Raw genomic sequence first — 14236 nt, 5'->3', positions numbered from 1 at the left:
TCTCAAGGCCCCTTAGAGGTCTTTTAGGATGGAACACTATATTCTCGGAGCATTAACTATTTATGCAGAATGCACATTCTCAGATAGTCTCTGTGACGCCAGTCAGATCATCAATAATAACAACTCTCTACCATTTGGAGCTCTCAGTACCTTTGGCCGACTTTCCTGCATCTTACTGGGGGAGGGAGAGAGAATACAGAGTCCTGATCTCTTTTTTGCATCAACATCTCACCCTTGGGAGCTTAAGATTCAAGAGCTATGGAGACTCTAACCCTTGCTAGAGGCTGAGGCCAGCAGCTGAGCTGACAGTCGCGTGACACCTAACCCTGCTATTATTCTCATATACTGACACTAAGACCCAACTCTTGCAGGAGCCAAAGTGATCCTGAATCATCTGACAATCATCCCAAGAAATGAGATGTAGCAGGAAGAGAAGAGTATCTATGCTGGATATGTTATTTGCCTCAAACTGGAGTCCAAAACAGGCATCTTTTGATGCCAAACTGTGTGAGTTTGATCTGGAAGTCATTGAGGGAGAATAAACACAGAGCAGAGCCACACAATGTCATTTTTTTAATAGCATCACTTCCCCTGACTCTATTAACACCTCTTTCCATTGAATTCAATGAGCCACTGAATTGAGTCTTTTGGCAGCTGCAATGCACATTTGGTTGTGCCTGCCGGATACAGAGTTCATAGTCTAAATAGTCCAGCACAGTGTGCTCAGCCGTTCCACACAGGGTGGCTTCATTTTAGGAGTCTTACAGGCTAACAAAGGGAAAGTGAAAAATCAAACATTCCAAGAGGGATGATAGTGAGAACTCAAGTGCATATGGCTTATGTAATATTTTAATGCTCAATGTAGGTATTAAAATCCTCCCATATCACAAGAGCTGTATCTCTTCTCTGGAGCAAGATAACTGAAAACATTCTGTTCATTTCTCCCATCATCCAGATGAAAATCTTGGACTGCCCATCTGGCCCAGCCATCAGCAAAGGTGGTCTGCACTCAAGGAAGGCAAAGAAAGTTTTCTGGGGAAGCTTTGCCCTTTTGCAGGTCAAGCAGTTCCACAGATTTCCCAGATGCAGTCAGAGAAGCCCATGAAGCATAAAGCCACGTGCAGGGAAGGAATCTTCCCGCAGGGTAGGGTCACTGAGGGTGAAGAGATACAGCTGGTCTGCCACAGGGAGGTCCTAAGTGGAAATCTTTATGAAGTGAGAAAAGACAAGGTGCCCTGCTGCCAGGAACCACCTGTGAAATCCAGCATTCTCAAAGGCTGGGAAGCCAAGCCAAAGCGAACAGCACCCTCTAACCATCATCTCCGGGCACCTGGGCTCCTGGCTTCTGACCCAGCAAATAAGAGCACCTCTCCTACCAAACACAAGTCCAAGGCCTAGATCCAAGGTCTACATCAGTTCTGTTTCCAGGCAAGCCCTGGAGCAACACCAGGCCTCACACTGGGTCCTGGGGAGAGAGCAAAGTTTCTATGTGTGCTCCTGCCTCCCAGTCTCAAGGGGAGTCACACTCCAATTCCCCCTTTACATTTAACAGTTTACATCGAATACATCTAACACTCTGGATAAGTTGAGCCCCTCCTTCTACTTCTCTGGATAGCAATATCCTCTTCTGAAACTGAAGGATACTTGCCCACAAAAGGGACCCTTTTTTGTGTAGGTATAAAACACTTTAAAGGCCTATTAAAGGGTATCTATAATTCCATGAGTGCAAACCATCTTATTCAACTGCTTACTTTTAAAATTGGGTTTACAAAATTAAAATCCTATCAAAGTTTTTAAATTGAAAATAAGGTAAACCTTACAACTCAATAACAAGCAACCTTATTTAAATATGGACAATATATTTTAACAGACATTTCACCAAAGAAGAGATACAGATGGCTAATAAATGCATGAAAAGATACCCAATATCATTAATCATTAGGAAGGTACAAATTAAAACCACAACAAGATACTTCTAAACAGCCACTAGAATGGCTAAAATAAAAAGATAGACAATATTAAGTGTTGGTAAGGATGTGGAGGAAATGGAACCCCTGTTCATTGCTGGTGAAAATGTACAACTGGGTATCTACTTTGGAAAGGAGTTTGACAGTCTCTTTAAAAAGCTAAACATAAACTTTTCAACCCCAAAATTCCACTCCTAGAACCCATCTGGGAGAATAAAAACATGTCCACACAAAGACATGTATAGAAATAGTCACTGCAGCTTCATTAAAGCTTCAAAATGAAAACTATCCAAATGTCTGTCAACTGGTGAATAGATAAATTGTGATATATCCATATGGTAGAATACTATTCAGCCATTAAAAAGGAACGAATAACTAATACATGTGACAATATACATGAAGAATCTCAAAGACATTATGCTAAGTGTAAAACTCCAGATGTAAATACCACACGATTCCATTTATATGAAATATCTAGTAAGTCTAAATCTATAGACACAGAAAACAGATCCGGGGGTGCCTAGAGCTACAGGTAGGAGTAGAAAATACCTGTGAATGGGTTCAAGGTCGCTTTTGGGGGTGAAGGAGATGTTCTCTGGTGACAGTTGTACAACACCATGAATTAAACTCATTGGGTTGTACATTTACAATGAGTGAATTTTATGGTATGTAAACTATACTTCAATAAAGCTATTAAAACAAAAAGGGAGGTGTGCCCAAGTCATCACAAATAAATCATCAGGCAGCAGCAGCAGCTAGATTGAGTGGTCCTTAATTTGGGGGAAGACTCTTCCATCCGTTTTAAAGAAAAATATATCTGAATCTGTGTATGTATGTGATGATGTTTGGTGCATATTCGCGATTCTTTTGGACCTCAGAGAGTATTTCTCTTTAATACTATAATAATCTTTCAGATTTAGAAGAGGATAAACACTTAAAAAAAAAAAAAAAAGCCAATTCAAAGATTATCCTTTTTCTTACAGGGAGGGAGAAAAAAGGCAAATTTGGAAACATGAAAACAAACAAATAAATAAGGCAAACTGAAAGCATTCTCACGGAGGATGTCAAGAGCAACAGTAATAATAGTATTACCACATTTTGCAACACTCAGTTCCTGGCAGGTAGCTTTCCTCATCTATTCTCACCACTAGCCAGAGCGGAGGGAGAAGCCAGGCAGATAAAAAGAGAATGGAGTAACAATGCAAATAAGTGATTTGATCAAGGTCCCAGAGGCAGCAAGCAGCTTTGGAAACTGCCTGGTCCCAGAGCCCTGGCATTTGGCCTCCAGAGACTCCCCAACCCCCAGTCATGCCTTGTCCTTGCAGGTGCAGGCCCAGAAAGTTGCAGCCCCCGCATGGGCTCTGTGAGCCTATACAGACAGTGGGTTTGTGTGACAGCACAATTCCTTGCCCTGCGAGAAGGCCTGGCCCACGCACAGACAGCTGGAAGTCACTTCGACCCCGATGACACCGTTCAAAGCCTCCTCTGTTTGGCTTTTTGATTCCTGATTGACATTCGCTGGCGAGGAGAGATAAATGCCGGGCTGAGGACAATGTTGATCCGCTCGGACCATTCTCAGGGAAAGACTTTTCAGAATAACAAACAAAACAAAACAAAAACCCAAAAACATTGGTGTGCTTAAGGGACTGAATAGAGCCCAAGAGGTCCAGGGACGCAGGGCCAGGCCTTTCAAGGGGCTGGCAAGTCCATTGAGGAGTTAATTGTTTGAGTGTACAATGAGTTTATTCTGGCCACATACAAAGAGCTTTCTCTTCCAGGTCCTTCAAAAGCAAATGTCTCAAAGAGGCCAGAGGAGGAATCTGTATTAACGGCATCTCTTGGGGTCTCTGAGACTGAGAAGCCTTGGAGAATGAGGAAAAAAGAAACCACTTCCCCCATCCTGAGATGTGGAAGGTCTCTCAACAATCCCAAGTCCCCTTCAATTCTTGGGCTCTCCCCAAACCATGTCCATCACTGGTGACCCTCCCTCATATTCTTTCAGGTTGCCATTGTCCATCTTTGAAAAATACATGGAGATAAACTTCAGCCTGGTAGAAGTGCTGGAAGGTTCTTGCTTTGAAGGGACCACATTTATGCCAGAGCCATCATCCCTCTCCACATGTGACTCTGAGGCTCAGTGTGGAAGTGGAGACGACTCATTCTGGGCATCGTAAGGAGGCAACCGTGTCTGTTTGCAAAAGTCCCTCAAGAGCCTGCCCTGAATCAGACCTGGAGGAGGATGGAATGCTAGGCCACCTCAACATTTTCTGAGATGCATGCGCCATGACCAGCGAGGCTCAGAAATGGATGGTGAACTTTCCTGATTCTGATCTGTAAGAGCAGAAGTGGTCGGGCATGTCAGGTTCTTTCCAAAGCTGGAGGTCAGTGTTTTATATTCCATGTACCTACCTGCATGTTCCCTCCCAAAAGAAGTGAAAACAAGCTGAAAGCTGCCTTTTTGCAGGCAGTTCCCACATCCTCGAGCTCTACAGTCCCCTGAATAAGAGCAAAAACAGAAGGCTGGGGAAAAGGCAAACCAGGGATGGAAGAGGAAGAGGAAGCACCGGCAGCAGAGGAGTCTGATCAGGGCTGGGTTCACACAGAAGACTCGGCTAATGTTTTTTTAACTTTTTATTTTTAAATGATTATAGATGCACAGGAAGTAGGAAAGATAATACAGAGAGGTCCTGTGTACCCCTCGCCCAGTTTTCCCCAATGGTAACAGCTTTACAGTTAACATGATGATATGGGTAAGCCCTTTAATTATCTAGGTGGTATAATTAGCACAAAATCAAAATCAGGACACTGATATTTGTATAATCCATGGACCTCACTCAGATTCTACCAGTTTTAAACGCACTCATTTTTGTGTATTGTTCTCTGCAATTTTATCCATGTGTAGACTCGGGTAACCACCACCACCATCAGCCTAGAACTATTCCATCAGCACAAAGATCTCCTTTGTGCCACCTTTACTGTTACACTTTCCCTCCTCCACCCCATTCCTCACACCTGGCAACCACTAATCTGCTCTCCATCTCTATAATGCTGCCATTTCTAGACTGTTATATAAATGGAATCATGCAATATATGACCTTTTGAAACAGGCTTTTTTCATGTGCATAATGCCCTTGAGATTCATTCAAGTTGTGGTTGCATATATCAACAATTCATTCCTTTTTATTGATGAGTATTTTTCCATGGTATAGATGGATAGGGGATCCCACCTTACTCACAGCAGTTACCTTTCAAGACCCCCAGTGGATGCCTTCAACTGTGGATAGTTCCGAACCCTACACATTCTGTTTTTTCCCATACATACTTATGATAAAGGTTTATTTGTAAATTAGGCACAGTATAAACAATAATAACATAATAAAACAGAACAATTATAACAACATACTTTTATAAGTTATATGAATACTGTCTCTCACTCAGGATATCTGATTGTATTGTACTCATCCTTCTTCATTTTGCAATCTATCCACTTGGTAACAGAGCCAGCCCCAAGTGACAGGGATGGTACACAGCATGGGTATGTTGGACAAAGTCATGATTCATATCCCAGGTGGGAGGGAGCAGGACAGTGCAAGATTGCATCACACTATTCAGAACAGCTCACAACTTAAAACTTACAAATTGTTTATTTCTGAAATTTTCCATTGAATATTTTCAGCCCATGGTTGACCGTGGGTAGGGCAGTACTACTGTGCCACAGTTTGTTTCACCCACTGAAGGACATTTGGGTTTGTTTTCTTGTCTACATTCGGCTATTACAGATAAAGCTGCTTCTTGTTCGTGTATAGGTTTTCTTGTGTGGTCATACATTTTCATTTCTCTGGAATAAATGCTCAGGAGTGCAACTGCTGGATTATATGGTAAATGTATGGTTAGTTGTTTTTCAGAAACTTCCAAAGTATTTTTGCAGTGTGGCTATACCATGTTACATTCTTGCCAGTGATGATGTATGAGAGGTCCAGTTTCTCGGCAGCCTCACTATCATTTGGTGTTGGCACTACTTTTTCTTTCAGCTCTCCTAATAGATATGTAGTGACATCCTGCCATGGACTTATTTTGCATTTCCTGTGGCTAATGATGCTGAGCCTCTTCTTGTGTGTGTATTTGCCCTCTGTTTGTCTGCCTTGGTGAAATGTCTATTTGTGCATTTGGCCAATTTTTACTTTTTCTTTTTGAGACAGGGTCTCACTCTGTCGCCAATGCTGGAGGGATGATCTCACTCGCTGCAACCTCCACCTCCTGGGTTCCAGCGATTCTTCTGCCTCAGCCTCCTGAGTAGCTGGGATCACAGGCGCATGCCACCATGCCTGGCTAATTTTTTGTTTTGTTTGTTTGTTTGTTTGTTTGTTTGAGACGGAGTCTCACTCTGTCATCCAGGCTGGAGTGCCATGGAGCAATCTTGGCTCACTGCAACCTCCACCCCCTGGTTCAAGTGATTCTCCTGCCTTGGCCTCCTGTGTAGCTGGGATTACAGGTGCGTGCCACTGTGCCTGGCTAATTTTTGTGTGGTTTTTTTGTTTTTTTGTTTTTTTTAGTAGAGATAGGGTTTCACCATGTTGAGTAGGCTGGTCTTGAACTCCTGGCCTCAAGTGACTCGTCCACCTTAGCCTCCCAAAGTGCTGGGATTACAGGTGTGAGCCACCATGCCAGGCCACCATTTTCTAATTAAACTGTTTTTTAACTGCTGAGCTTTAAGAGTTGTTTATATATTCTAGATATGAGTCCTATGTTAGATAAACAGTTTGTAAATATTTTTTCCCAGGCTGTAGTTTTTTGTTGTTGTCGCTCTTGTTAATTATCTAACAGCACTTTTTGCAGAGTGAATTTTAAAGTTCAATTTATATACACTATTTTATCATGTTTTGGTGGTGAAGATTTTCTCTTGTTTTTTTCTAAAAGTTTTAATAGCTTCACATTTTACATTTAAATCTGTGATCCATTTTGAATTAATTTTCGTATCAGGCCTGAGGTTTAGGTTGAGGCTTTGGGGCTGATTTGTTGATTTTTTTTGTTTGCTGGATGTCCAACTGCTACAACGCTGTTTGCTTGTGCATCTATTTCCGGGTCCTCTATTCTGTTTCATTGATTTATGCATCTGTTCCTATTTGTGGAGGAACACTATCTTTAAAACTCTAGCTTTATTCATCTTAAAATCAGGTAAAATGATTCCTCCCACTTTATTTTTCTTTTTAAAAATTGTTTCAGCTATTACTAGTTCCATTGCCTTTCCAAAGAAACTTGAGAATAAACAGCCCTTGAATCTCACATGTTTCTTTCTGTAAGCACAGGATCGCTGCAATGGAACCTGAGAGTGACAGACAGTTCCTCGGCCTTTACCACACGCACTCTGTGGCCCTCCGAGCTGGAGACCAGGGGTCAGAAGCAGGCCCAAGGCCTGTCCACCTGTGTGCCCACATCCCTGCCTCTCTGCAAGCTGCTGTGCCACACTGGAACTTAGGCAGGGAGCAGGGAGCAAACGAACATATTCTCATTGGCCTGACAAGCTCTGAGCTCTCTCACCTGGACTTCAGAGGCCCCACAAAGGCACTAGTCAGAGGGCTCAGGAACCCGGCAGAGGGCTTTGCTCAGCTCAGGCCACCCCCTCCAAGGGGCTTTCCTTAGAGGCTCTGGCTACAGGAGCTACCACACAGGGCTGTTTGGAGGGGCCACCTGCCTTCCCTCCCCTGCAGAGGTGGCAACTTCCCCGAGCTTACAGAAGCCTGTTGCTCCCCTGGGAGGATTTTCCTACACCTGAAGATGAATAACCTCCAACATAAAAGGCTAAGAACCATTAGAATGAGAGCTCCAGGAGGTGAGGCCTGGACTTGTACTCTTATACTCATCCCTGGGTCCTTAGTGACGATAACAAGCCTGACATTTAGTAAGTTCTCCATAAATATTTGCTGAGTAAGAGCACCAAGCATAAAATATCAATGGTTACTAATACCACCAGGGATTCAAATGAATCTATGTCTAAGAGGCTTTTTCCAGATCCCTAAATCTTATTTTCTCTCAATCCTTGGAGATGAGGATATGGCAAGAAATCAAACTCTCAGTCTAGTGCTGTTCATGCATAAACTTTTCTTCAGAGACCCTGGAATATGGGCCAAAATGGAGGGGGTTGAGTAGCTGGAGCCAAGCTGGCGGAGCAGTTAGCTGTGGGAAGGAGGGAGACATGGTACATGTGTGAGCACACAAGCACACCCCTTCTGAAACTGACCTCTGCGAAGCTGGTATATGAACATTCCAGGCTTGGTGGAGGCAGCTCGGAGAACCAGAAAGCAAAAGAGCTGCCTCTCTCGGGCTTGGGAGCTGCTCAGGCGCAGTTCTGTTTCAGTAGGCAAAGAATCTGAGTGAATCCTTCTCCAGGAAAAGCCATGTGAGCAGAAGCCAACAGCATGGAGGTCGTCAGCTGCCCATCTCCATCCAAACCCAGCCCAGCCCATCTGATGGCAATGCTAAGAGATCAGCTACAGATTCAGCCTCCCACACCCCTGGGGGTGCTAGGGGAAGAGAAAAAAGAGGTAGTAGGGAAGAGATTTAAGTCACGTGAGCAGGAGTGATGTTTCACATGTGGAATGTCCCTCGACAGCCAGCCCAACACGGCTCTGCCAGGCTCAGGGCAATGAAGTTCCCCTCCTTCAGGTGTGCTAACACCTCATGAGGGCTGAGGCTGGGAGCCACCCAGTGCCCTGCGTCTGGGATGTTTGCCAGCCATTGTCCCTGTCCTAAGCCTGCCGCTCAGAGCTGCTCCATCCATTGCTTGAGTGACAAGTTCTCCAAGTTGGCAACAACCTGTAGACCCAGCTCCAAAAATAGAGACACAGACAGGGACCTTGGAGAAATAAATATGACTCACTCTTTACTTGGAGCATATACTATGGAACAGCCAGTGGGAGATTTTCTTTGTAAGCTCTGCAAATTAAAGGCGGGTTGGATTTTTGAAGTTCTGCCCCTCTCCAAGACTAGCTTGACAAATACAGAAGCCCATGCAGAAAAGTTTAGCAGAGTTTATTAGTATTTTTATTTTTCTCTTACTTTCCTTAAACAACTAACTCCCAGACTTCTTAGGGGAAAAATGCAAACTGCAGAAAATTCCTGGTGACCCTAAATTTTCACTTGCCATTTATCACAGCATCACCCCATGGCCTCTGATGTTCTGGGCACTGAGAAGTCAAAAGCTCGCAGAGAACTGCCAGAAATCATTTCACAAGTGCTTTTCCATATCCTTTCATTTAATCACTCTTCATCATTGCCCCCCTTCATCCCACCAGAGGCTAAGAACTTCCTTCCCTCCTTGCACTTCACAAGCAATGAAGAGCAGGGCCAGCCCCTGAACCTGTGTTCAGTTATCCTGGAAGCTCCTCAAATCACCTAGGGTAATTAGCATTGAGACCCCAAAAAGAGTCCCATCAGAAAAATCCACAGGCCTTGGTACAGCCAGGTAAAGCTGCTGCAGGATACGTTTTTGATCTCTGAAACCATTCTGCTTCCCATCTACTTTCCTTTGGATGACTCCAATGAAAACCAAAACTTTACCTCTATCTCTACTTCTTCAGCCTTCAACTCTTTTAGCAGCGCATTTTCAGAGCTAACGGGGCTGTTTGGGGCCCTCTTCGTCTCTTCTGATATTCCTCTGTAGCATCCATAAAACACATGTGAATGCACGTGTACACCGTCCCCCTCTCTCACACACTCACACACACACACACACACACACACACACACACACACGTCTCTTTAAGGGCCAGGACCAAAGGATAAGAAGGGGAGGGGGCAGCCAGGATGGGATTGCCCCAGATCAATGGATATTTGAAACTCAAACACATGGTCCAGGACCTACACTGCACGTGTTAATTACCACACATGTGCCCATAAAGGAGTCCGTTAAACACAAGGGGCCCAAAGAACAGAGTGAGGAAAGGACATTCCAAGGGATTAAGTAAATAGTCTGAAGTTTTGACCCTCCTCCCCTCCTGGAGCACGTGCATCTGGGTAAGATAACAGTGCCTCCCCCTCCTTCCCCCACTTCTTCCCTGGGGCCCCACACCTGTGGATCCAGGAGCCACAGCCACCCAGGCCTCCTGTCTCAGACCAAATGGCTGTGACCTGTTACAACCCAGCCTCTCTCCCTCCTCCCTTCCTTCTGCTGTCTCTCTGGGCCTCCTCCCCCAGCCTCCTTCTGCTCTGCCTTTCTCCTCCTCTCCTTCAGAGAACTAATTCCTGGCTGGCGACCAGACTCTCCGTGGTCACACAATACATCTTTTCATTCCTTCCAGTCTGGGAGGGACAGCCAATCCCTCCCAGCCCGGTCAGGGGAGGATATTTAAAAAGGCAAGAAGCTAGGGAAAGAGAAGGCTGGGTCCCGTCCTTGCCCTGCCGTCCCCTACCACTCACACCTCCAGACCTCTGCCCTACCTCTTTTCTGGCCATACCCCTCACCCTGCACAAGGGTGCAGACCTAGCACCTCTTTGCAGCAGGCCTCAGGGAAATAGATGCCTCCTAGGAAAACCGGTGTGTGGGCACAAGTTCAGACAAGGGGCCTTTGTGTCTTCCCACCTGCTGCCTTCCAGAGCACATTCCATTCTTAAGTGGCAGCTGAAAGAGGAACCTTGGCTGGTCCACACAGGATATTACTAATGCCCTCTCGCACCCTGTCCCCATTCAAACCCCAGCTTCCTGGACAGGTGTGGCTTCAGGTGTGGCGTCCTACAGGTGGCCCGAACCTGCTCTTCACTGCACTGCCCACAGGAGACAAAGAGAAGAGGATCCAACACCTAATCGGATCCTGCAAAGTACAGGGAAAGAGAGGCCACTAAATAGAATTTAAGACTCCAGGGGAGAATGAGTCCTAGCATTCCCCACCAGGGCCTTGTCCTGACCTTTGCACAAAAGAGGAAGCCTCTGCAGAGCCACCTTGGAGGAAGGGACCCATCCAGGGCAAGGGAGTAAAGAGCTGGGAACTGAGAACGGCTTATCCCTCTGAGATAAAGGCTTCAGATTCTATCCCCCATTTCCTGCATCACCCCTGGAGGAATCAGGCTCCTCTACCCTCTTTTGGCTCTGGAAGCTGACCCTAGAGCTAAAAAGGAACAAAGGATGCTCACTGCTCGACTGTAAAAGGGAACAAAGGGTGCTCACTGTTGACTGTAAACTGACATCCCCAGCCCCCACCCTCCCCGCCGCCTCTTCTAACTGGACCAGTGAGAGCCTGGGATGACCACGGGTCTGTCTCTCATTGCTGTCCACAGGGTGCAAAGCCACATCCCCCTGGAAAGCACTTCTCTGTCCAGTTTAAGAACCAGAATCCCATGGCTGGCAGTTGTTTAGTGTGTGTGCACTTTATTCAGCATCATATACTCAGATCCTTTAGGAGGAGGGGAATCTGGGTGGTCAGTTTGGCATGATTGCCAATTTTTCTTTCCTACCACCAGGACCTCATGCCCAGGAATAAAGGTGATGTTCCTGAAGATTCCCATTACAACAAGCAAAACTAAAAGCAGTGCATGCCTGTAGTCCCAGCGACCTGGGAGGCTGAGGTGGGAGGATTGCTTGAGCCCAGGAGTTTGAGGCAAGCCTAGGCAACATAGTGAGATCTTGTCTTTAAAACATAAAAATTAAAAATGCTATGCTAGAAACACACACACACACACACACACACACACACACACACACGCAATAGAAAACCTGAAGGCATCTTCCTTTTCCAGTCCCAGTAAACACACGCTACTCACAGCGTTGGTGATTTCAGGTCTTTGTAGATTCTCTCCCCACTTCCCCACCTAGGAGGGAACCACCAACACTTATGGCAGTTTCCTCCTGCCCTGGGAAGGACCTGAAGAAGCACTTCTCCCCTTTTCCAACCACTTTCTCATTTCTGCCCAGAGGCCCATTGGTCCCTGTTTTCTGGTAGGTGGTGGTATCACCTGTTCCACTTCCACATCTTCTTGGAGCACCTGCATTTGGGGGCAGCAGGTTCTCCAGATCCTTATCTCCTGCATTCAGAGTGGGTGACTTCGCCTCTTCTTCCTGTCCCATGGCATAAGCACTGTAGGCAGGGCCCAGGGCTTTACCTTGGTCTCCCTGCAATTGTGTGTGCACAGGACAAGCCTGTGAACTTCACAATGACCCTCAGCAAGGCCAAGGTTCCACATGGGCCCTGATGAGCATGTAGTTTCCAAGGCCTAGATGCAGGTGGGAAGGCTCAAACTCGGCCTGAGATGGGAGTCCTGGAGAGGCGGCACACAAGATGAAATGCACACCTGCTTTCCATTCAACTACCAGCTCTGCACGTATGCTGTCCTGGAGGTCAGTGGCAGTGAATCTTAAGCCTCCAACTGTCTTCCATCCTAAAAACTATGATCAGCATATTCCAGGGACCTATTGCTCATATTGGCTGGTCCAGTAAACAGCCCTCAGACAGATGCCAGCTACGTAACTTGTGGGGCCCAGTGTAAAGTAAAAATGCAGGGCCTCTCGTTCAAAAAGCAGGGAAAAGTGCCATTCAAGGCACTAAAATACAAAGCTTTGTCCTTTATTCCAAAGTCTCTCTCTCTTACCTTGTCATGGTGTTATTTTAATTTGCTACTTAGTATTGTCCTAGATAAAGAAAAATTAAAATTTTAAGCATGCTGTGGAAGACACATAGTACACCTCACAAAAGCTTTGTGCTAATGGGGTGACAAGGTTCAGCAGACACTCATGTGATGTGTCTCTCCTCCACTCACTTGCCTCTTCACTGTCCCATGGAACTCAAGGACAGAATTATTCAGAATTTCAGGATAACAACTGAACAGGTCGCACACCCACAAAGCCAGCCTCACCCTAGTGAAGAGAATCTGGATGTGCTGGGACAATTATGAAGGAGGATCAGTGAAGGGGGGAAAATGTCCAAATGTGCTTACACAACAAGAGAGTCAAGGGCAGACTTGGGCACCCTACCTTCCTCATCCTCTCTGGTTTAACGCTGGCTACACTGGTAGTTGATTGACTGAGCTCCCCACGGAACCAAGACTCCCAGGGCTCACATTCTAAAGGTCCTTCTCAGCTTTGGGCTCTATACTCACTCACCTCCCTCAGGAATTCTGGGAGCTTGGTGTCCATCACTGTATGAGCCTTACTTACCTTAGGTGCTTCAGAGAAGAAACATGGAATAAGAATGGAGAAGATGTTCTGCAGGACACATTAGGCTTTCACCCCAGGCTCCTTCTATCTCATCTAAGAAATCCTGCTTGGACCATCTTTGGAAGCAAACATTTAGATAAAGCATAAAACTCCACTCACCTTTCCTTCCTGAGTTACCCTGGCTCAAGGGCTTGTCGGTGACTGAACCTTGGGTGAGAAGGGAAACAAAAACATAGCCACTCAGAATGCATTGCGGTTGGTTTCTTTCAGAGAGTTGGCAAAACCTGATATTATGAGTATATGGTCATGTATATATGTATTGTATACACATCTAAGAATATTATATACAATGTCAGTACATATACACATGTTGAGTGGGGTTTGTTTAACATCAATGTCACTGATAACCCAGCACTGTTGAGATGAACTATGATTTCTAGGTTCCCTGGTAACAGTCTTGACCACATTTTTACAAAAGTCCACACTCATATAACTCCCCCATTGAACATTCCAATAACTGCCCCTCACATTTACACCCCCATCTCCCCAGCTTCTCACCAGTTCCATGTTCAGAGCCATATTCAGTCAGCAAGGCCAACTGAAAAGAAACTCCCTTTTACTGCAAAGGCAATGATTGACATCCCTTGCTGGTTAGGACAGGAAATCAGCGATTTTCCATCTGCATTAAGTAGAAAATTGTTGGCCCAATTGTACTGAATGGGCCAAAACAGTCTAAGGCATGGAAACAATTTTCTAGACACAGCCTGTTCCTCCAGGAGCGGGTAGCAGGTATGTTTGCCCAAGCATTTGCCCTGCATATACTAGGGTGCTCTGTGCACCCCCTCCTCCAGTCCTGACCCTGTGGCACCTGTCTTCTGCTGAGGTCCAGCCTCACACAGGCAGGGTACAACCGGTGCACCCACAGAAGGGCATCTGTGGAGTCCCGCCAAAAGAAAAGAATCTCTATTTCCCTAATCCATGTCATACTTCTTCTCCACGTACCAGTTTTGTGAGAACTCAAACATATTATCCTGCATGGCTTGTTTCTAGTCGTTTGTTTGCTTTAAATGAAATTTTCCAGGTCATTTGAAAGGAGGGCTAATTCCTGTACCTCCCTACCCCAACC

General features: G+C 45.5%; 1 protein-coding gene across 2 annotated transcripts in view; it reads right to left on the bottom strand.

Moving 5' to 3' along the window:
• SMOC1 (SPARC related modular calcium binding 1) overlaps positions 1-14236 on the bottom strand; it is a 152339-nt gene that overhangs the window by 41203 nt on the left and 96900 nt on the right. For both annotated transcript variants that reach the window (XM_025392795.1, XM_025392796.1), the window contains exon 5: positions 13270-13317. In XM_025392795.1, the coding sequence (XP_025248580.1) occupies positions 13270-13317 (48 nt within the window). The remainder of the gene's footprint in view (positions 1-13269; positions 13318-14236) is intronic.

Source organism: Theropithecus gelada, chromosome 7b (assembly GCF_003255815.1).
Source record: "Theropithecus gelada isolate Dixy chromosome 7b, Tgel_1.0, whole genome shotgun sequence".
In the NCBI taxonomy this organism is placed as follows: Eukaryota; Metazoa; Chordata; class Mammalia; order Primates; family Cercopithecidae; genus Theropithecus; species Theropithecus gelada.
This window is presented reverse-complemented; position numbering and strand designations above follow the sequence as displayed.